At 42.1% G+C, this 21,529-nt stretch overlaps 3 protein-coding genes across 3 annotated transcripts in view; 2 read left to right on the top strand and 1 right to left on the bottom strand.

Moving 5' to 3' along the window:
- Positions 1 to 432: 432 nt before the first annotated feature.
- LOC140268226 (histone-binding protein N1/N2-like) lies at positions 433 to 5,582 on the bottom strand. The gene is made up of 14 exons (XM_072362993.1): positions 5,463 to 5,582; positions 5,227 to 5,332; positions 4,772 to 4,852; positions 4,569 to 4,675; positions 4,270 to 4,467; positions 3,960 to 4,141; positions 3,806 to 3,876; positions 3,656 to 3,729; positions 3,157 to 3,345; positions 2,854 to 3,026; positions 1,628 to 1,699; positions 1,454 to 1,528; positions 1,221 to 1,360; positions 433 to 574 (listed from the first exon to the last, which is right to left on the bottom strand). Exons 2-14 carry the CDS (start codon positions 5,325 to 5,327, stop codon positions 568 to 570), a joined length of 1,470 nt encoding a protein of 489 aa, XP_072219094.1. The 5' UTR covers positions 5,328 to 5,332; positions 5,463 to 5,582; the 3' UTR covers positions 433 to 567.
- The window catches only part of scp2a (sterol carrier protein 2a), a 54,496-nt gene continuing 36,557 nt past the window's right edge, over positions 3,591 to 21,529 (top strand). The window contains exon 1 of the mRNA XM_072364298.1: positions 3,591 to 3,594. The gene's annotated coding sequence lies outside the window, so the exon portion shown is untranslated. The remainder of the gene's footprint in view (positions 3,595 to 21,529) is intronic.
- prdx1 (peroxiredoxin 1) lies at positions 18,684 to 20,933 on the top strand. The gene is made up of 5 exons (XM_072364308.1): positions 18,684 to 18,823; positions 18,989 to 19,142; positions 19,235 to 19,357; positions 20,102 to 20,232; positions 20,663 to 20,933. The coding sequence occupies exons 1-5, from the start codon at positions 18,718 to 18,720 to the stop codon at positions 20,743 to 20,745; spliced, it is 597 nt and encodes a 198-aa protein (XP_072220409.1). The 5' UTR covers positions 18,684 to 18,717; the 3' UTR covers positions 20,746 to 20,933.

Below are 21,529 nucleotides of genomic sequence, written 5' to 3'. Positions count from 1 at the left end.
GGGTCCTTGAACTGAACGCCAAGAGCCGGAATTCCTTCAATGAGCAATAAACTCAAACAGAAACTTCTTCAGACACTTCCAACATGTTTGCAGGAAGGGTGTGGTTTCTATCATCTGATACGGCTACTTTGGACAAAGTGAGACATAAAACTCAAGGGGTGAGGCAGGTGTGAGGTCATGTCTGCCCTTGTCCAAACAGGAAAAACCTCAGTTTGATGGATTATAGCTGGTAAACATCTAAAACTTCAGTTTTTAACACTGGTGCTATTAAAATGTTTAACTTCAACCAGCAGCTGAGGGATCGAGAGGCTCAGGAAGGCCAAGGTTAAGCTGTTAAACCTCAGGAGATCCGAACCATTTTATTTATTCATTTAAACCAGACTTCAGATCAGTAACTGCGTGAGAAGGTTTAATCCAACAGTTTTTATTCAACTTTACATGTGAACACATTAACATGACACTCGTAGAAAAAGATGCACATATTTACAACGGCAAACAAGTGGAGGAGACTGTCGAGGGTGGCGGCGCGGCGATGAATCCTCTCTCGGACGGAGAACACTTGCGGCTTCAGCGACTGAAAGAACACGAGTCTTAGTTGGATCCTGACTTCCAAACTGATTATTTTACTATTCTAAAAATAAAACTTATGGATGATCAGCAACATTCCAACTATTGATCTAAAAAACAAACATGTTTAGAAGAGTTGCCTAAAGGATATCTCAGTTACATTCGCATATTACAGAGGACTTTTAATCATATTAATCTAAACTTTATTTGGTCTTCCTGTTGTGCTTCAGCTTTGCCAGATCGTGTGGCAGAAACAAGCCACTCGCATCTTAAAAACAGAGGCCCAAAACCACGTGACCTTGCTGACCACCATGTGAAAGAGACAAGCCACCTCATCCGTTTGAATATAAATTGCACACGTCTCTTCTTTGAACATATGCAGAGCAGCGAGTGGTGGAGGAAGCGTTTGGATTCTTCAGAAGCAGCTCTGCTAAAGTGTGATGTGCATGCCCCAGCGAACAGGATTTATACTGAATGCTTCATCTGTGTGTATGGATGTAGTGGCAGATCCTGCTATGACCGTTTAAACAGGCAAAATGCTTTCTTAACACCTGAAATTAATGAGATTATTGCCGCGTACGGAAACGCACCCACCGATCGGTGAAGGGGCTCAGGTCCGTGTTAAGATGATCTGAGAAAACAGGACAGCTCACCTTTCCACTTCCATTCCGTTAGAATCTCCGTTGGCTTTGTGGACCCCGTTGGAGTGAGCCTGCTGCACGGGGTCCGTTTCACCATCCTGCTTCACCTTCTTCACATTGCCCTCCTTCACTGGACTTTCCTCTGGTTTCCTCTGAAATGCAGCACATAGAACCATTTGTATAGCCTTAATTTATCTGTGCGATATATGTTTCAAACTAAAACATTTCACCCTCCCCCGCCTCACCTTCTTTCGGACCAGGTGGGAGATATCAGACACTGGAGCTGTGGATGCAGAACTGGTGGCGGATGTGCTTTTAACCTGGTTGGAAACACAAAGCAGATCACACTCCTGTACTCAAACCTGAAAAATAACCCACGTGTGTAGGCTTAAAGAATAAGAACAGACACCAACACTTACTGCTGAACTGGACGAAGAGTCGCTGCTGTTCACACTTACACCAGGGAATGCAGAAGAGGTGGAGCCTCCATCCTGAATGAGGGGGAAAAAAAGAAAGAAACTGGTTCAAAGCAAAACAAACAGCTTTCAAATCCATCTGAACAGCTGCCTCAGAAACACTAAATGGCAAACTAAAAAATAAATCATGATAGAAGAGTGTGCGGCAGAAACAGAACAGAGAACTATTTTTGATCACTTTGAAACTAAAGAGACTAAACTGTGAAAGCAGTTTCATAAACTGGGGAGAGAACTAAAGTCCTAATGTGGCTACAGAAGATAAGTGGAACCAGAAGGTCTCTGGAAATGTGCATCTGTCACTTATTTCACAACAACCTTAACCAAACGTGCAACCACTGCAGGCTGAGAGCTCTGTAAAGACGGCAGAAGCCACCACAAAAAGATAGACTCCATATCCTGTCGTCTCTCTGTATTCACCGGCCAGTTGTCCCACAACACAACTTCTCGTATTTGTTAAAGAAACAAAACTCGACTGCACACGACCTCCACAGACGGCGCAGAAATGACCGTTCGCACACCTCCCGATCACTTAGGCCGCGAATATACTTCCGGTTTCACGGGAACCAACTTTTCTCTCTTGGTGAAATTAACATTTCTCCACAACCAGGATGCAGCTTTAAATTGGAGTCTCACAGTGGATGGAAACAAAAAAAATTGTCGCTTCTAAACTCAAAGCCACTTGCAGCTGTGTTTGAACCTTCTCAAAAACAGCTTTGCCATGTGGGGTGGAAAATAGAGACACTCGCCATATTATTTTGTGGGAAATAGGTTTCATTAAATTGCTGATTTGCCAGCACCACCCCCCCACTCCGTTTGTCCAGCGTTTTCCTCCGAGCACGGACAGAACCGTCTCCACATCCATTTCAAACAGACCCGATCTCTCGCCAGCTATTTTGACAAGCTTATTAATCACTTTGAGGTGGCAACAGCACACCGTCAGGATGTGGGGAATTGAGGACTTGGTCGACAAGTTTTGTCTTCAAAACTTTCCACCAGAGTCTGACCCTGGTCAGATTTGCACTACGCTGCCCTCTACTGGTCACCATTGATCATAGCTTAATATCAGAGTGTGCAACGCAGGATACATGAGGCCGCCATGACGCACACGTACGTGTAATTAAAAACAAGTATACTTCCAGCCAAAGGAAGCTTCCTCATCCCGAACTCACCGGCGCGTCCTTCGCAGCCTCTGCAGCAGCACCCTCCGTTTTCACGCCTTCAGTTGCGTCCTCCACCTTCTCCTGGATCTCCGGCAGCAGAGCCTTCAGCTCCTCCATCTCCCTCCTCTCGTCTGGCAAAGCTTCAGGGCCGTCAGCTTTGTCGAGCATCTCCTGCAGTTTTCCTGAAAGGTTAAAAGCAGAAGCGTTGCTACTCTGAGGCCGTGGCAGATAAAGAGGGGTCGATACGTGCAAAAAAAATTTTAAATTAAAACCACGAATGGCGAAAACCATACTGAAGCAGCCAGCTCTTACCCAGCCTGCTCTTTATGACAGAGATGGAGTCATTCAGCGCCTTGGCGGCCTGGCTGTACTGAAGGTTCAGGCCGTAGGTCACGCCGAGCTGGTAGTGAGTCTCAGCAAGCAGGCGGCTGTCCGAGTCCAGATGAATCACCTGCAGCTTCAGACACTCCTGGAAGTCCTCGAGTGCTTGTGTGTAGTTTCCTGAGAAGAAAGGCGGCAACTCAGCGCTCGGAGGAGAAAAGCGTTTTCACAGAGCGTCGGCTCACTCCTCCAGTCCATAAAAAGTCAGACTACACACTTTTCAGTGCAATGTGCACATGATCGGGAGCGCCGACTCATCCGGCTGGTTTTTAATGAAGCCTCCCGAGTATATTACATTAAAACACTGTAACAAAACAACTATACGTCACCTGATATCCACTACCTGCTTTAGTCCTTTACAGGAGACAGATGTCATCAAAACAGACAAAACGACACGTGAAACAAGGTTCGTTCGGCTACTTGTTGCTACCTGATTCAGCAGAAACTTCACCCAGTTTCAGGTGAGCCTGAGCCGCCATTAGCTGGTCCTCCTTAGTGTCTTTCCTGATTAAAAAAAGAAAAGCTTGTGACACGTTGACAACGACATTCAGATCTCAACTGTGTCTCAGTGTCCCATTACCTCTTGTAAATGACTTTAGCAACTTCCAACATCTCCCAGGCGAGCTGCAGGTTCCCCACCTCCTCATCATCCTGATGTTTAACAAAGAAAACAAAAAACATCAAAATCACCTGCTCGGGATAATTAAAGTCAATGTGAGAGGATTCTTCAGTACCTTCTCAGCTGTGGCGTCCCCTTCACCCTGCTCATCAGCATCACCCTGCTCATCAGCATCACCCTGCTCATCAGCATCACCCTGCTCATCAGCATCACCCTGCTCATCAGCATCACCCTGCTCATCAGCATCACCCTGCTCATCAGCATCACCCTCCATCTCCTCCTCCTCTTCGTCGTCACCTGGACGGGGAGATTCCACAGGTTTAGTTCAAATGCAGAGCTCAACATTCCACTGCAGCCCTCAGATCACCATCTGCAGTTGAGGGCTGAAGGTAAATGACAGAATGGCAACATGTTTTAAAAGTAACCTCCTGCTTCTTCCTTCCCTTCAGCAGCCGCTTTCTCGTCGGTCTTAGTTTTGTTTTCCTTCTCGGCGTCGCTGCTCTTTTCCTCGTCTCCCTCCACCTTCTCCGATTTGTGTTGTTCACCAGCCGCCTCCTCCTCCTCCTTTTTCTTCTCCGCCATGGCATCATACACCTGAACCCTCAGCTCATCTCTGGCCTTCTCTGATGAGGGACGAGAGCAGTTGGGACAAACTTAACAAAAACACAGCCCACGCAGAACGATGGGAGCGACCAGTTCACTAAGAAGCTCACGATTTCCTCACCATCGATGTTCTCCGTGATCTCAACGTTGGAATCTTTGGGTTTGTCTTCGTCATCCTCCTCCTCCGGCACTCCTTCCAGAGCATTACCCAGGACAGAGTTCTCCATCCTACAACCACAGTGACGGTTCAGTCTTTCCTCTTTCAAGAGCTCATTCAGAGTCATTCCCGGTGGGCTGCTGAAAATAAAAGTTCTTGAAACCTACCGTGCCAAATCCAACAGTGCTTTGCCACACCAGAGGAAAGCCTCTCCACACTCATCTGCTGTGTCTCCATACTTTTCAGCTCTGAAACAAAAGGAGCGTCAAGTTTTACGGTCGGATTAACAGTGTGAAACCAACCATGATTCACTGTTAAAACAAAGTCAAACGCTTATTTTTTTAAAACGCTTGCACGCTAAAATGTCACCTAAAAATGTTTCACTATCGAATCTCCACGTATGAACCCTCCTTACTTGTTAAAGTAGCGCATGGCTGCTCTGCCTCTTATTTTTGTACAAAAATGACACTGAAACGTCTATAAATGTTATTGCCGTACACAAATGGAGATATTTTTGAGCCGCGCTAGTTAAAGAGTTGGCATTTGAAGGAAATCGTTGGTTTAAAACACAACTTGTCGGTTTTTAACTCTTTTCAGCCCTTTGTCCCGGCTGCTTACTCACAGCATGCTGCAGGCCTCCTGCAGGGCGCTCACCGCCTCCACCACTTTCCCCACCACCAGGTACTTCTTGCCGGTGCCGACCAGCTTGTTGGCCTCCTCCATGTTAGCTGCGAAGGACCAAGGGAAACCAAAGGTCAGCTCAAAACACTTACACCTGATGAACGACTTCAGCCGAGGCCGTTTCGTTCATCACTCTGAGTAAATTCACGTGCTGCATAAAGTCGCCTCTCCACGTACCTTTGTCCGAGAGAAGTGACGGCTGCAAAGTTAAAGAAGTTGCGTGCTGATGTTTCTCTCAACTTCTCTCTGCCGCGGCTCAGACAGTCTGCTCAGTCGTTTTGAAGTTTTTGCCGCGAAATATTCGTACATCTTCCGGTCGATTTCCGCCTTCGTCACCCAGCGCGGGAGAATTCATAAAGGTACAGCGCACTGAAATGTAAAGGCAAGTGCAAATCAAATGTGCTTGATCAACTGTGTGCGTTGACTGTGAGCACCTCTGTGAAAGCAGAGGTTTTCGCCAGTTTGCTGGTCTGGAGCATTCAGGTGTGTGTTAACATGACGCCAAGGAGGAAATACATCAGCAATGACCTTAGAGAAGCAATCGTTGCTGCCCATCAATCTGGGAAGGATGAGGAGGTCATTTCCAGACTTTTTGGAATCCATCATTCTACGCAGAGGAAGATTGCTCATAAGTGGAAAATGTTCAAGACAGCTGCCAGTCTTTCCAGGAGTGGACGTCCAAGCAAGTTCACCCTGAGGTCAGACTGTGCAGTGCTGAGATTGCAAAAAAATGAAGAGCTACATCTCAGACTCTTCAGGCCTCAGTTAGAATATTGAATATTACATTTCATGACATTGTATTTAGAAAAGACTGAATTAATATGGCTTGTTTGGATGGATCGCAGGAGAAAGCTCCTTCTCTCTAAAAAGAGCATGGCAGCACAGCTTTGCAGCACCACGTCAGAAGAAAGCCAAACACAACATATCAATACAAACATGTCATACCAGCTCTCAAGCACAATGATTTGGGCTTGTTTTGCAGCTGCAGGTCTTTGAGGCCTTCCAGTCACCACCCACTGTAACCCTCTCAGGCCAACAACTGGTAAGTAAAACAGGGCCTATGACATCTTCTCTGTCATGAGGGGCTTGACTGGGACTTGCTTTTGGCTGGTGGTCAACTAGCGTTTGAGCAGACAGGGCTAAGTGTCCACTAAATTATGCCCTTTATGGTCCAATACTTTAGAAAAATTAACTATTTTTCACATTTGCACACACAAACACACACAATTATATACATATATATATATATATATATATATATTAGTACTTCCCTGTGCTTGTTTGTGCACAGCATGGGGCTGTCACGTCCTGCTGTGACTGACAGCTCTCCAGTGAGCTGCTCCTGCTGACTCGCTTGTGTCACAGTCTTGTCAAGACAAGTTCCAACCTGCACCTCAATCAATCTCTCACTGTTCAACATCCCTCACGCTGTCCTCATTAAAGATATGGCTTCATCAAATGCAATTCCCATTTAAACCTGCCCAACACATTGCGGAATGTGTTAGGTCAGATTTAAAGATTATTTCTTAGTTAAGAGGAAACAGTTCCGGTACATTAACTTCAAATAAAAGCCTTTATTGTAGGATATATGCTTTCTCTGCTTCTTAAGCAAATAAGTACTGTTCATACAAAAGAGAGTCATTGTGCTTTAAAGGAGCTGTCAGGTACATAAAGTAAAGTACATAAAATGGGCAGATCCATTTTCATTCAATTCATTCAGTCTTGTTTCCCAAACAATCTGGGGCCCTATGGCTGTGTACATATGCAAACGTCATTAAAGCCTTGCTAGATGTTTGTAATGTATTGTAATGAGTGGTAATTGCAACACTCAGCAATGGAGCAAAAGAGAGTCTTTCTCAGAATTGTAACTTATTCTTAATGCTGTTCTGTAACAGAAGCACATTCTGTGCAAAAAGTTTTATTCTATGGTTGACATTTAAGCTATCTCTACATCGATTGTACCTGACTGGTGGCTGTTTTGGAACTAATGACTGATGCATATAAAATTAATATCACAAAGAGTATGTCGGTGCATTTCAGTGTGTATGTGAAGCCTTTTATTGTACAACTTGACAGAAATACTTACAGAACTACATTTATTTTATAATGCTGGATGAAAAACACTGTTTTAACTATTTTCTGTTACATCACAGGTATATTGTTATTCTCAGGGTGCTGAATGAAACCAGGATGATGGCTCTACGAGTGCCCTTCAAACATCCGGCTGCTTTGGAATCAGTTGTGCAGCACATGCACTAATTACGGGGATATTGAGAGACAGGAAACAAACCCAGGACCATGTTTGATCACCAGCCCATTGCGGAGCTTCTAAAAAGGAGGTTATTGTGTGTCCCCTCTCTTATCTGGCCCTTGATGCAATGCCATGGCAACATCATGCAAATACACAGCTCCATAACAGCAGAGAAAGGAGACAGCATGAGGGGCTGTTTCAGCTGGCAGCAGCCCCTGCCTGTCCAGGGGGCCTAGACTGAGTGAACAAATATTATGTGAAAAACTGTTACACTGTGGGCCAGTATAGCCTTCACTTCAAAAGTAAGAAGTGATATTTGTTGTCACACGGACAATATATTAAGATCTGATTTGCCACTTGGTGTAAGAGATGAATGTCGGGTCTTAACACCTGCTATGTGCAAATGACCGATATAATGACACATCTGAGTGGAGGTAATCAAGATATTACCTCTAAGCTCAGTAAGTCAGTACGTGTTATCTCCCCACCACATTAAGACTAAAGGACATTTCACACACTTTCAAGCTTAGACTGCTGCACGTTTGTAGCCTATCACTGTCAAATATGAAAGTAAAGAGGTGAATGAACGCTCCAGCCAAGCAAGTATAGCATCAGAGGTGCTAACCACAGTTTTGTGGGTGGAGTTTTCTTAGCTGACCATTTGAAGGGGCTTTTTTCTTTGTTTTTTTGAGACATTTGGCTGTACTAAGGTAGCGGATTATTTGGGAGAGTAGTTTTTAGCATATGTTTTTCTGTGTTGTGACTTATCATTATTTATGGGATTTTCTTTGCTGTCTTGATTTTTATGTATGGTGCTAGTTTATCTTGTGATTTATTGATCTACCACAGAGTCCATAGTGATGCCACATAGTCTCCCTTTGTTTGTTTTTGTGTGGTCCATATCGTTGGTTTGCTAAGCATATTTAAATTAAATAAGCAGAAAGAAGACAGACCTTACTGGTTGTATTTGAATGCTTTGGGTTTCAAAAGTCACTTTATTGATTAAAAAAAGCGTTAATCTTGTGGTTGAGCATTAATTTATAAAAAGGAGAAATAAATGTATATATGAGTTTATTTTTATATATGAGTTTATGAGTTTTAAAGGCTGAATCTGCAGTTTGAGTGTAAAAAACAGGTATAAATTTGGCATCTAAACAAATTGATGCATAACATAAACTTTCATTTTCTATAGAGACAGACATGCTTGCACACTCTTCCCTGCAGCTGTTTCTGTTTTGCAAACAAAAGAGCTTTCAGGTGTTGGCCCAATGGCCCAATGCTCATGTGGGTATTGTCTAAAGCAGTAGCATGTGTGAGTTGGTCAGGGCTGATTGAGTTACTGCAGGACTCATCAAGCCTTCTTAGAAACCAGGTTATCTTGCCATGGGTACTGTTATGGAAGTTTTCAATCGCTTCCTTCCTAATACCTCTGATGAGCAATGAAATAGAGAAACTTACTTTTTCTGCCGGCCGGCTAAGTTTTTATTCTTCGTTGCAAGGAAAAAGATCAGTCCACACCATTCAACGGCAATGGTATGAAGAGATACAGACAAAATAAATACAGAGCATTTATACCTGAGGAGGGGGGCTTTGTTCTTTAGGTGTGTAACCACACCTCGGGGGGGGGGGGGGGGGGGGGGGGGGGTAGGATGCAGTTTTGATGATTAAGAAACAGGAGGTTAAAACAATTATCTTGTCTGAGTGTTAATTAAGAAGTAAATGATTTAAAACAATTAGCGTGTCTGGGTGATACAAATGGTTAATGTGGATTGGAGGGTCTGTCAGTCCTGAGACATAAAATTTACCATCACAATTCTCCCTTTTGATTATTAATTAATCACTAACAGAAAACAAACTTAGAAAAAATAAAATGGATGAAAACTAAATGCAAGGGAAGGGGAAGAAAAAGTGGTCAAGTAATCAACTTAAGTATCCGGTACGCTATTTCAAGCAGATTTGAAAATGTATCATCGTGGCAGTTGATTAGAGCAGAGAAAATACTAACAAAACAAAGCAAACAAAACAACCCAAAAAAACAAAATGAAATAAAATTTTACAAAATGTTATCAAAGTCAGAGTCTTAGCTGGGGTAAAATATCGGGGTCAGGAATATGAAGAGAGGTTGAATTTTGATCAGCATTATTGATGTTCACCTGAACATATGTGGAGGAATGCGTCATACCTTTCATGAGCATGTTAGACAGGCATTTCAATATACACGGAATGAAGGTGCAGAGCAAAAAGAAAACCACTACATAAGGGATTATCATTGTTAAAAACCATGCTGGCCATCCTTGGCCCAAAGATTTCAGCCAAGAGAACCATGAGTCATTTACTGCAGGAGGAGTTTGAATGGCATCTTGCATATGTTCGATGATGTTGGTAATATTTTCGTCTTCAATTCTAGAGGTCAACATGACCGTGTTAACATCTGACAGCATGTTAAGTAGGGCGTCATGTGGGTCTGGTGGCCCATTGACTATGACTGTGAGTTGTCTGTACAGATCAGAGCTTGGATATTCAATTCCACACCAATACGTGCCTGCATCAGTGGGTTTGACATCAGAGATGGTGATCTGGGCTCCGTTGGAATTTGGAAGATTTCTTATTGTGAAGCGGGGATTTCTGTTTGGAGCAATGGTTTTGTCAGTGGTGGCAACGATCAACTGCCAATCATGTGGGCCACAGGGGTCTCTGCATAGGTATTTGTCATACTTGGCATAATATGCCTGAACCCGTCCTGATCGCCAAATTTCAGGGTAAACGAGGCAGGTGAATGTTGCACTTTGACCTTCTGTCAAAGTGACAGTCCTGGCAGGTTTGCAGGTGTAAGCCTCCATCAGCTGCGCCAAACATGACAGCATCAGAATCAGGTGATGCATGGTGGGGTTGGGTGGAACACGTCTGGTTGGTGTTTGTTGAATCCACAGGGCCAATTCCACGGGTCGTCCTCTTTGGCGTCTGTGCGTCCTTGCACCATCCGTCGTCTTTGGCCTCTGCTCGTCCTCGTGTCGTCCGTCACCGTCTGTCCTCGTCCGTCCTCCTTGGCCTCTGTTCGTCCTCGCGTCGATCAGGTTGGAAGCTGGACTACTCCGTTGGCTCGGGGATCTTCCTGCAGTGGATGGCGTGAACCCACGTTGCCCTCTCGGCTATCTTCGCAATGGTATGCGTTGTCAGAATGGACCTCGTCACCGTTTGGAATTCCAGTGCTCCTTTCTGAAGTCGTTTCTCACCACCCAGGTTGGAAATCTGCAGAGAGAGAGAGAGAGAGAATAAGTTTTTTGCAATATTGTAGCTTTTATCCTCACATAGGCCAGTGGAGGGGAGTGGCCTGGTTACAGGTTTTACTCCCAGAGATGGAGTTCTGCCAAAATGAATTTTGATTTCAGAGTGCCATTTTCTCGTTCGACAACGTCTCTACTGGCAGGGTGTTATACACAATGTTGTCTGAGGTTAATGGTAAGAAATTCACTAATTTGGGTTATTGCAGAATTGACAAAGTGAGAGCCATTATCGTTGCTCAGTTTTGGTGTAGTTGTAGTTCCCAGATGGAGAGTAATCTCTGTTAGCAGAGCCTTTGCTACCACTTGGCTACTCTGGTGTTTTGCTGGAAATACTTCAATCTATTTTGACCACGTCAACTATTACTAAGCAGCGTTTCTTTCCTTCTGCTGGTGACAGTTCTATGAAATCCACCATTAAGTGTTCGAATGGTCTGTCTGGTGATGGGTGAGCGGCGTGTGTGATTGCTTTGGTTTTACCTGTTATGCGTTGCACAAACCATACGCGGTTGACTGAACTTCTGCTGCATGAACTGAAAATCCTTTGGTGAACCAGTGCTGGGTTATGGCATCCATTATCCCCCCTTTTGACACATGGTCCAATCCATGTGTCAATTTTGCGAAATAAGGGAAAAAAATGTTTAGGTAGACAAGGCTTATTATCGGTTCCTCGCCACACATCTTCCTGTGGTGTGGCAAAAGATTGCACCGTTGTGAGAGAGGTGGGAATAGTGACAGGGATCAATTATAGTGGGTTGGAGTGTAGCTTCTTTTTCAGCAGCATCCGCTCTTGCATTTCCTTGAGAGACAGGACCTGTGTTGTTAGTGTGAGCAAAGCGTTTACAAACAGAGATTGACTTTTTGGAGTAAAATGGCATCAAGAAGAGCTGTGACTTTGTCATGATGGAGAATGGGTTTGCCGTTAGAGTTTAGGAATTGTCTGTGTTTCCACAGAGTGTCAAAATCCTGGACAACCCAAAAGCATATCCGGAATCAGATTAGATGGTTACTGCTTTGTTGTTAGCTAGTCTGCATGCCTCTGTCATTGCTATCAGTTCTGCCGCCTGTGCAGAATGGTGAGGAGGGAGTGAGCTGGAGAGAAGAGTTTCATGATTAGTGACAACAGTAAAACCAACTCTGTTGTGACCCGTTTGTGGGTCACGTGAAGCTGATCCATCTGCAAAGAGAACCAAATCCGGGTTTGTAAATGGCGTTTCTTGGCAAGCAAACCGGTTGTGGGACAGCAACACAGTTATGTTATGTTCCGTCATCTGGTGTGGGGAGGAGGGTGGCAGGTTTTATCATAGAGCGTTTGACGGTGATGTTAGACATTTCTAAAAGCATTGTGTCATACCGTGAAAGGTATTTTGTTTGAAGTAAAATCATGGACACATCATGTGGGACCAGGAGAGTTACATCAGAATAGGCCACAATATCTCTGGAGGCCATAACTGCCTTTCCAGCTGCCGCCACATATCTGAATATATCTTGGGAGATCTGCCGCCGCGGGGTCCAGTTTTGAAGAAAAATAAGCTACATGGTGCATCTTATTTCCATGATCCTGCAACAAAACAGAAGTCAAACATCCATCTTTTTCAACTACTGTTTGAGTGAACGGTCTGGTAGGGTTAGGCAGGCCCAAAGTTGGAGTGCTTTGTAAGGCAAGTTTTAGTTCAGTGAAAGATTGTTCCGCTTCAGGAGTCCATTTGATCTTATGTCTTGCATGTGGACCTTTGCCATGAATGAGGAAGGCGAGAGGAGCTTCAAGAATGACATAGTGAGAAATGAATTGTCTACAGTAAGAGCACATAGCAAGAAAATTGTGATGGGTTTTGGAAGGTTCTGAATTGCCTCAACTCTTTTTGGTGAAAGAGTCTTCCTTTCCATGATGACATGACCTAAGAAGACAAATTAAAGTTTAGACAAGCTGGCTTTGTGACCAGTTTTAGCCAGATGTTTCAAGGATTTGACTGTGTTGGCTTCACACTGCTCATTGGTCGGACTGCAGATCATGAGGTCATCAACATACTGTAACAAAGCAGTGTCTGGGGAGAGAACAAAGGGTTCAAGACTGTCTGAGAGCTTCAATGCAAATGGTGGGACTTTCACAGTATCCTTGGAACAGACGTGTGAATGTGTAGCCCCTCCTATTGAATTTGAAAGCAAACCAGAATTAGCTTCCTGGGTGACCTGGAACACTGAAGGTGTCTGAAAGGTAGACCACTGAAAATAATTTTGCATTAGTTGGTTGAGCTTTTTGTTTAAGTGAGTATTGAGCCTTGCAAGGTTTAAAGTCTGATTTTGGAATGATGACAACATTTTCACAATCTTTGACAAAGTTAACTAATACTTTCTGTTGACTGTTCTTTGTGTGTGCACAAAAGATGTCACCCTTTTTGAGTAGCATTGTAGTGAAGGTGAAAAAATAATAGATCTATCAGATGTTTGTTGCCTTTCGGCTGTAGACTTACACAATTTCATAACTGGGCTCAAATCTTCCCAGCTATCCGATGTGTTTTTCTAGTGGGATGTGTGGGACTGAATAGTCCATGGTGTACATGTTACGTTGAGCTGGTGTGAGAGAGACTGACACAGCGCATTTATGTTCTGTCCAAAAAATGTGTGTCAGTGTTAGTTTGTCAAACCTCTCCCTTAACCAGCTTTCCTCGTACGATTCGTCAGATTCTGGTGACAGATGGGAGGTACACTGCAGGTCCTCTTTGGCCATGAAGTCTGTTGAGGCTGTGAAAAGATGTTTTTTGCTAAAACAAACTCAGGGAAGGTTGTTAGTGGTTGCAGTTGCCATTGATATGCATATGTCATGTTCGAGGTGTGGAAGACAAAGGACTTTGGTGCCAGGTCTGGTGACCTTCTGGGGTTGGGATTAGACAAAGGCTTAATTTGCACATCCAGTTCCTGCCTGTCAGGTTACTGGGACAGATTTTAGAGAGCAACTTTTTTTTTTCTTCCAGTTTCTCTTCTAGTTTTTCAGTTTTTCTTTGTTTTTTTGTTTTCTTTTAAACTAAGGGACCCCCCTAATGGGAATCTGAGCTCATTTGTCCATACATTTAAATAATTTAGACTTTTATCCCCAAATATCTTTTTCATGATTTCCACGATGGGCCCCTCCGGAGGCTCAACCACCTGAATGGAAAATCTCCCCATGCTGAATGGGGATGGGGAGGCCGTACGACAAATCCAGTCCAGACGTCTCTGTACTGGGTGCTTTTTTCAAATGCCAAGTCACAAATGCTAACTGTTTCGTATTTTGGCCACAAACAGCAAAAAACCCCTTCCTTTTGTGTTTTCTTTTCTTCTTTTTCTTTATCCAAAGGATACAAGCAACAAACGGAATTATTACGTGTTCGTTTTAAAAGAGAAAGAATAGAAATAAAGAAAATAAAAAGAAGCCCCGTTACTTGTTTATCCAAGCACCGTAACATTACTTCGTCTTATTTAAACTGCTACAAGTAACAAAAAGCATGGCCACTTTGTCTCAACGCTACAAGTGGCAAAAAGCTGGCCAACTGTGGAGACCATGAAAAAACTCAAATGTGCCTAATTAAAACCCAAATTTGAAAGACAATGTATAAAGTCAATATTTCAAAACTCACCAGACGAGTTTCGCTGAACTCTGTTCTTGGAACCCCGGTGGCAGCGACTCAGGACGTGTTACCGGTTAGCCCTCCCGTCTCACAAATTAATTGAGGTTTGGAGGCTGGAAATTATCTATTTCTCCAGGATGGCCTGTCGCTTTCCGTGCCTCGTCCTGAACGGCTGCTCATGGGGTCCTGCCCGGACAACGCCAAATTGTTATGGAAGTTTTCAATCGCTTCCTTCCTAATACCTCTGATGAGCAATGAAATAGAGAAACTTACTATTTCTGCCAGCCGGCTAAGTTTTTATTCTTCGTTGCAAGGAAAAAGATCAGTCCACACCATTCAGCGGCAATGGTATGAAAAGATACAGACAAAAGAAATACAGAGCATTTATACCTGAGGAGGGGGGCTTTGTTCTTTAGGTGTGTAACCACACCTCCAGGGGGGGCAGGATGCAGTCTTGATGATTAAGAAACAGGAGGTTAAAACAATTATCTTGTCTGAGTGTTAATTAAGAAGTAAATGATTTAAAACAATTAGCGTGTCTGGGTGATACAAATGGTTAATGTGGATTGGAGGGTCTGTCAGTCCTGAGACATAAAATTTACCATCACAGTACACTGCCAGGTCCAGTATCCCATCACTAACGGATGTCATCAGATTTGTTGCCGGTATGATGGGACATGGTGCACGAAGCATCGGGTGCTGCTGGAACACAAGGTGGGCTTGCATGCATGTCATTGTGTTAGAATTGAGGGTCTTCCTAACTTGCTTGTCATCTGCGATGAGTTTGTGCCCAGAGATTTTGGCAGTGTTTCTTAGCTGATCTGATATGGGGCTTTCTCCATGTACATATATTTTTCAGGTTACATTTCTTGATGCAACAATAGACTGTGCTGAGAGAAAATGGGTTTCTAAGTTACACCTAAGCTTATGTGGTTATATTGATCGTGGTGGCATGGCTGTTTCTCCTGCAGTGCCACCTGAAGGCTTAAAGGTCACGCACATCCAATAGGGGTCTATGTCCTTGGCCTTTATGCACTTGGCCAGATTTCCTCAGAACACCAAAATCTTCTCACAGAATTATGCACTGTAGATGTTGAAAGACCAAACTTACCAAAGTTCTTTGCAAAGTCGCATTGAGAAATATTTTCTTGGAACTTATTGATGGTTTGGACTGAGTTTAGTACGGTGTTGAGCTACAAGTCGTCGTTGCATAGTTTTATAGTGGATGTTTCTTTTATACCCAATCGTGACACCCTCACCCTGTTACAAATGAACCTGCTGATTGTATGTATATTCTAGAGCACTGTTAATTGTATAACCTAAAACTTTTTTTGCTACATCTCATGTTTTTATGTGTTGCTGGCATAAAAAATGTCATACTTTGTTCTATTTTCAATTTTTTTTATATGTTATATATGACTTTTTACAGATGTAAGTTTCTAATATTTCCAAACTATTCTTGAGAAGAAGTTTGTGGATCATCAGTCATTAGTCCTTTTTTTGTGTCTTTTCTTTGGGGATTTAACCTCATCAAACGTATTTGTTCTGATAAATACATAAACCTCTGGTCTGTTAAAGTTTGGATGTCTTTTAGCAAGATTTTTTCACACGAGTTTAAAAGTTTCATTACCTTTAAAAACATATCACACTTATCAAAGGGAACACCTTTGCTGCAAAAGATTAAATTAAGCTTATGATTAATATTCAACCTCAAGTAAACAGTTGATTGATTTTCTTATTAGGCATTTTTCTTTTTAAAAAAGAGCAGATTTAATTTGTACAGTACACACCTTGAACAGAAAGCAAACTGTCAATTTTACTTCCTTTTCCATTGACCGTTTAAGACTGCATTCACTATGAAACTGTAGACAATGTGTGTCTGGCTTGGCATTATCTACACAAAGCAGTGGTGAGCAAGGAGGAAATGAAAAAGAAAAATGTCTTCTGCAGCCCACAATGTAAACACATGATGTTGCAATAACATGCTTGAGGAAAGTCTGGGAAGTTCCACAGAATTTTGGAAAGTGTTGGTCTAACATACAAAGAAAGCAAATTCTATATAGCTAAGGTTCTTAGTCCTGTAATTATGCTACAAACATGCAAACTGAAAAAGTTTAAGACATTATAAGTAGACTGATGAAGTGCTGGGGGCCTCTTTCGACAATATGACGGTCTTATTTATTGCCTGTTCATGATGACAGTGGATTAACTACAAACCCTAGAAAAGGTTGAGTCATGTGATAAGACCTTATGACTTTGAGACCACTACATGGCTGTAAACCTGGGGGAACAGTAAGCCCTTAAAATACTGACTTTCTTGTGTTTCAAATGAATAATTCAGTTTAATTTGGTGCAGTGCCTTGCGAATATGGACCAGATACTGGGGTCAAAGTTTCAGTGAACATAAAACAGATATTCCTTTAAATGTTGCCTGAAATATCTGAAGACTATTTCCTTGAAGTATTTTTCTTCCGTCTTCCTTCACATCCTGGAACTTTGATTTGTAGTTTCACAAGAGCATTCGCATTCCCGTAAAAGCAATAAGGAAACTGCAAAGTCATGCTGCGTAGTCCGTGATGGAGACAAGAGGACTGAATTGATGTGAGCTGTGTTCACGTTCTGTCCACTCCTATCGCGAGAAGTGAGCATTAGTATATAATTCCCTTGCCGACTCTGACATCTCCTACACTCTCCTCGCTTGTGAGTTCCTGGTGTTGTTCCGATAGAGGTAAGTGTCATAAAATACGTGAAATCCTAACGGTTCTCGGTCTTTATTGCTTTTAAAATTAGTTTTCATTTTTCAGAGCGTCCAATTGTCCGGTTTTATGTGCACAAATAAGTTTTCATCTGTGTAAGTGAAGCAGAATTTTCTGTTCAACAAGTTTTTTTCTTTTCTCCTTTTTTGAAGTGATTATGCCTCTTATTTGGATTACTAAAGTATAGTAGACTAATGCAAAAAGGATGGTAGATAGTTTTAGTATTCACTAACAGAAACTACTAAATCTCGGGGTGCTTACTCTAACCTCAAGTCTGAGAATTTCGACATGTTCTTTCACTTTGCTGGTGAAATACCGTGCGAAAAAAGACAAAAATCTCAATGACAGGGGAACTGAAGGCTTTCTGTCAAGAACGAAACGCTGAAAAAGAGTTGTAATTATCCGTATGCGGAAACACCTGAGGGCCGAGAGGAGAAGTGGAAACGCTTGGTGGGTTGTGAATGGCTGCCTAGATGAAAGCTGCCTGAGCTGAGGTGTACTGACAGTTTTCAGACAGTTTGCAGTGTGTTCACTGCGTTGCTGCTCACTAGTTTGTGGTGTTCAATTATCACTTCAGCTGAACTCTTTCAGCTTATTGCTTTTTAGACATCTTCACGTCCACATTATTTGCTTTCATGGTTCTATGATAAGCTCTATGTTACAACTTGATTTGCTCCACCTGTATGTTTGCTTTAAACAATTATTGTTTTAATTTTTTAGATATGTCTGTCTGAAACATAAAGTAAGTGAGTCGGCTCTAAAAATGGACAACGAAAAGCTATTATTTCAGTTTTTTTTTTAAATTTTTTTTTTTTAACTCTTCCTAAATGAAATTCCTGTTTATTTTCTTTGTAATGTAATTTCTTTGTAATCCCTTTAAACTCCTGTCAGTAATAAGTCAACTGCGCTATGATGTGTGCCCCAGAACTAAGACCCCTCTCTAAACCTACAGTAACCTGAGGTTCGATAACGGAACACATTATTTCTTGTCTGCTAACCAGAATCAGAAGGCCGGCAGTTTGATCCCTGGCTTCCGGCCTCATGTTGAAGTGTTCTTGGGAATGACGCTGAACTCCACATTGCCTCCGATGCAGCCATCAGTGTGTGGATGTGTGTGTTAGAGGGGGTAACACTGTGTAGACTAAAGCTGTGAGTGAATGTGTGTTGTTGTGTAGAAAAGTACTATTTAAGTACACTTCATTTAATTTATGACACACCCTTAGTAGCAAATGCGTTGTTGCTGAAGTGATCAGGAAGTTATTGAATAGTTATACAAATACTGAGATAAATCGGTCTTTTTTTTTTTTTTGTGGCGCAAATACCCTGAACAAGTTCTGACTTTTATATTTGTCCATTTTTGGAACTTTTGTGCCATAATGAATTGAATGATGGAATTTGAGGCATTATTCAAACATTTTTGGTGGGATTAATTGGGATAATTTCTGTTAGTTTTTCATCCAAAACAATTTTATAGCTGTGATTTTTGACCAGATGTTGTGTCATACACAGCTCCTTTCCTCTGTAATCCAGTGACTGAAGATGGCTGCAGGTAAAGCACAAATTGGAAAGCTGGCCCCAGACTTCACAGCAAAAGCAGTGATGCCAGACGGGCAGTTCATGGACCTGAAGATGTCCGATTACAGAGGTGAGCCTCAACCTGTGTCTCGCCTTCTCTTTGTTGCAGAACACATTAAACAGGCGTTGGTTTACAACGCTAAAGAGGAGTTAAATAAACCAGAATGTGTCCAATTTAATGGCCTTGTTATATATATATATATATATATATATATATTTTTATCCATTTGCACAGGGAAGTACGTGGTCTTTTTCTTCTATCCACTGGACTTTACATTCGTGTGTCCGACTGAGATCATCGCTTTCAGCGACGCTGCTGAAGAATTTAGGAAGATTGGATGTGAGGTTATCGCTGCCTCTGTGGACTCTCACTTCTCCCATTTCGCATGGTACTTAGACTCGTAATTCCAACACCCAGAGAGACGGTGTTGCGTTCACTCGTACCAAGTGCTCACGTTTTCTTTTTTTTTTTTCCTCACAGGACCAACACGCCACGTAAACAGGGGGGTCTGGGTACAATGAAGATTCCGCTCGTATCCGACACACGGCGCACCATCTCCACAGATTATGGAGTCCTTAAGGAAGATGAAGGGATCGCTTACAGGTGGGTTGGTCTTGTGGAACTGTGCTGATTATTATGATGGACAATAAATGCTACTAAAATTAAATGACAAAATAATTTATGCATAAATAATTGAATAGATTGTGAAATAAATCAATTCTTCTGCTATAATGCTAAACTTTTGTCACTGTTTATTTACTTGGCAACTCAGTTTTATTTAATATACATTAAATTATTTTCTTTGTTAATTTGTTATTTCCTGTATTTCTGCATTATTTTTCTTTACATGGTATTGATTAATGTATTCCTCTTAGAATTGTCTTTATTTCATTTACTCTTTAGATTTATTTTATTTTGTCTTTATTTCTCTTTCATTCCCCTTTGTTTTGTCTCCCCCTATTTATTTCCCCAAGCCCATATATTTACATATTTTGATGGGTTTTTTTTTTTGTACATTTCCCAGCATGCCTCTCTGCCTCCTTATGTAAAGTAGGGGACAGTGCATAGTATATTGTTGCTGATAGAAGCTTACGTCATGAGCTCTTTCATCCTTTGCGGCCGCAGCTCGGCTCATGCCCTCGTATTTCATGACCGCGCAGCTCACTGAGCCCTTCTGAATTTGTTAACATGGGAGCTGAAATGGAAATAGTCTCACTATGGACATGCCGCCAGCCTTAGTGTTGCTGGGGCACCACCATGAAGATGCTTTAAGCCATCAGCACTGACTTTCTGGGCTGATCTTAACAGTTAAAAAAACTTAGGAATGCTCTTTTTCTCTGTTTTTAGGGGTCTGTTCATCATCGACGACAAGGGTGTCCTGAGACAGATCACCATCAACGACCTCCCAGTTGGCCGCTCTGTGGAGGAGACTTTGCGTTTGGTTCAAGCTTTTCAGTTCACTGACAAACATGGGGAAGGTCAGTTACTGCTGCTACTGTGTGTTAGATTGTGTCCTGCTTCTAAAATGTTTTTAACTGCTTGAATTAAAACTCTAGTCTTATTTCTACAACCCAGACATGCATTATTTATAGATTTACCCATTAACCACATATTGATTGAAATTGAAACTTCTATTGGCTATTTATAAATAATTATTTGGCAGCTGGGATAAGCTTCAGTCCCCCTGCGACTCTGAATTGAATTATGTTGGAATATAAAAGGGATGGGTGGAATAAATTTTGTATGGCCTGGCTCAAACAAATTTTACATGTGCCCCTAAACGTCTGATAAATTTTCCTGCTTCATACCCCAAGTAGTGCCAGCTTTAGATTGTACATGAACATCACAATGGCACGCCTTTATCGTTTTATCTACCGGCCAGGACTCATTACAGGCTTATCTTTTCAGTCTGCCCAGCCGGCTGGAAACCAGGAAGTGACACCATCAAGCCAGACGTCCAGAAGAGCAAAGACTTCTTCTCCAAGCAGTAATAAACTCAAGACCATCACCTGCAGCCTGCTGTAGGAGATTTAATTTTGTGATTACATTTCTGTCACCTGCTGTGTCTGGTTAGGTTTTTGTACTCCTTGTGCTTTGTATGTTGTTTGTATGTGGAGTGAACAGAGTACCCGGACCAAAATATGTAATTATGATGTGGTACTGTGTGATTTATTCATTGTCAGACAGCACTAAGTACCATTTTGGTTATGTAAAAAGAACCTTACAAACATTTTCACTCAAGTGACGCCAGAACCACCTGTGCTCATTAGGATGTATGTTTTTATTTTATTTTTTACAGTAAACAAGTTGTTGCATCTAAATAAAGAGTTTAAAAAAAAAACACTCCGCTCAGAGTATGTTTCACATTGACAGTATCAAGTAAAATATGTCACATTTGTAATTTTGAAATGGCAGCGAGCAGCCCTCTCTTAAGAGTATTTCATTTTATATTTAATTCGGTTGTATTTTTATAGCGCCAAATCAGACATTTCAAAGCACTTTGAACTCAGACAACTAATAAATTAAATGTAATTTATCTTATATCTATAAGCTGCCCCTCTTATTAAAGCACTGACGTGCGTTAATTTTTTTTTTTGTTTCTTTGTTTTCGGCGGGAAACATTGACACGTCGTCATATCTCTGGTCCTGGTTAATAACAGAACTGTATCCTGACTTCTTAGGAACTATAACAGACCTCTTAGACCACACTGAGAATAATATTTAAATTCCGCTAAATTAGAGAGAATTGTCACATGTGTTTATTGACCGGGAGGA

Source organism: Leuresthes tenuis, unplaced genomic scaffold (assembly GCF_036924035.1).
Source record: "Leuresthes tenuis unplaced genomic scaffold, fLeuTen1.0.hap1 SCAF_14, whole genome shotgun sequence".
NCBI lineage: Eukaryota > Metazoa > Chordata > Actinopteri > Atheriniformes > Atherinopsidae > Leuresthes > Leuresthes tenuis.
The sequence above is the reverse complement of the archived record's forward strand: the minus strand, read 5'-3'. Positions and strand labels throughout refer to the sequence as shown.

Coding starts and splice junctions, on each gene's coding strand:
- LOC140268226 (XM_072362993.1), bottom strand. CDS start 5,327: ATGGAGGAGGCCAACAAGCTGGTCGGCACCGGCAAGAAGTACCTGGTG. Junction 4,853..5,226: donor CAGGAGGCCTGCAGCATGCT/GTGAGTAAGCAG, acceptor CTTTTGTTTCAG/AGCTGAAAAGTATGGAGACA. Junction 3,877..3,959: donor GGGACGCCACAGCTGAGAAG/GTACTGAAGAAT, acceptor GTTAAACATCAG/GATGATGAGGAGGTGGGGAA.
- prdx1 (XM_072364308.1), top strand. CDS start 18,718: ATGGCTGCAGGTAAAGCACAAATTGGAAAGCTGGCCCCAGACTTCACA. Junction 19,143..19,234: donor CACTTCTCCCATTTCGCATG/GTACTTAGACTC, acceptor TTTTCCTCACAG/GACCAACACGCCACGTAAAC. Junction 19,358..20,101: donor GATGAAGGGATCGCTTACAG/GTGGGTTGGTCT, acceptor CTCTGTTTTTAG/GGGTCTGTTCATCATCGACG.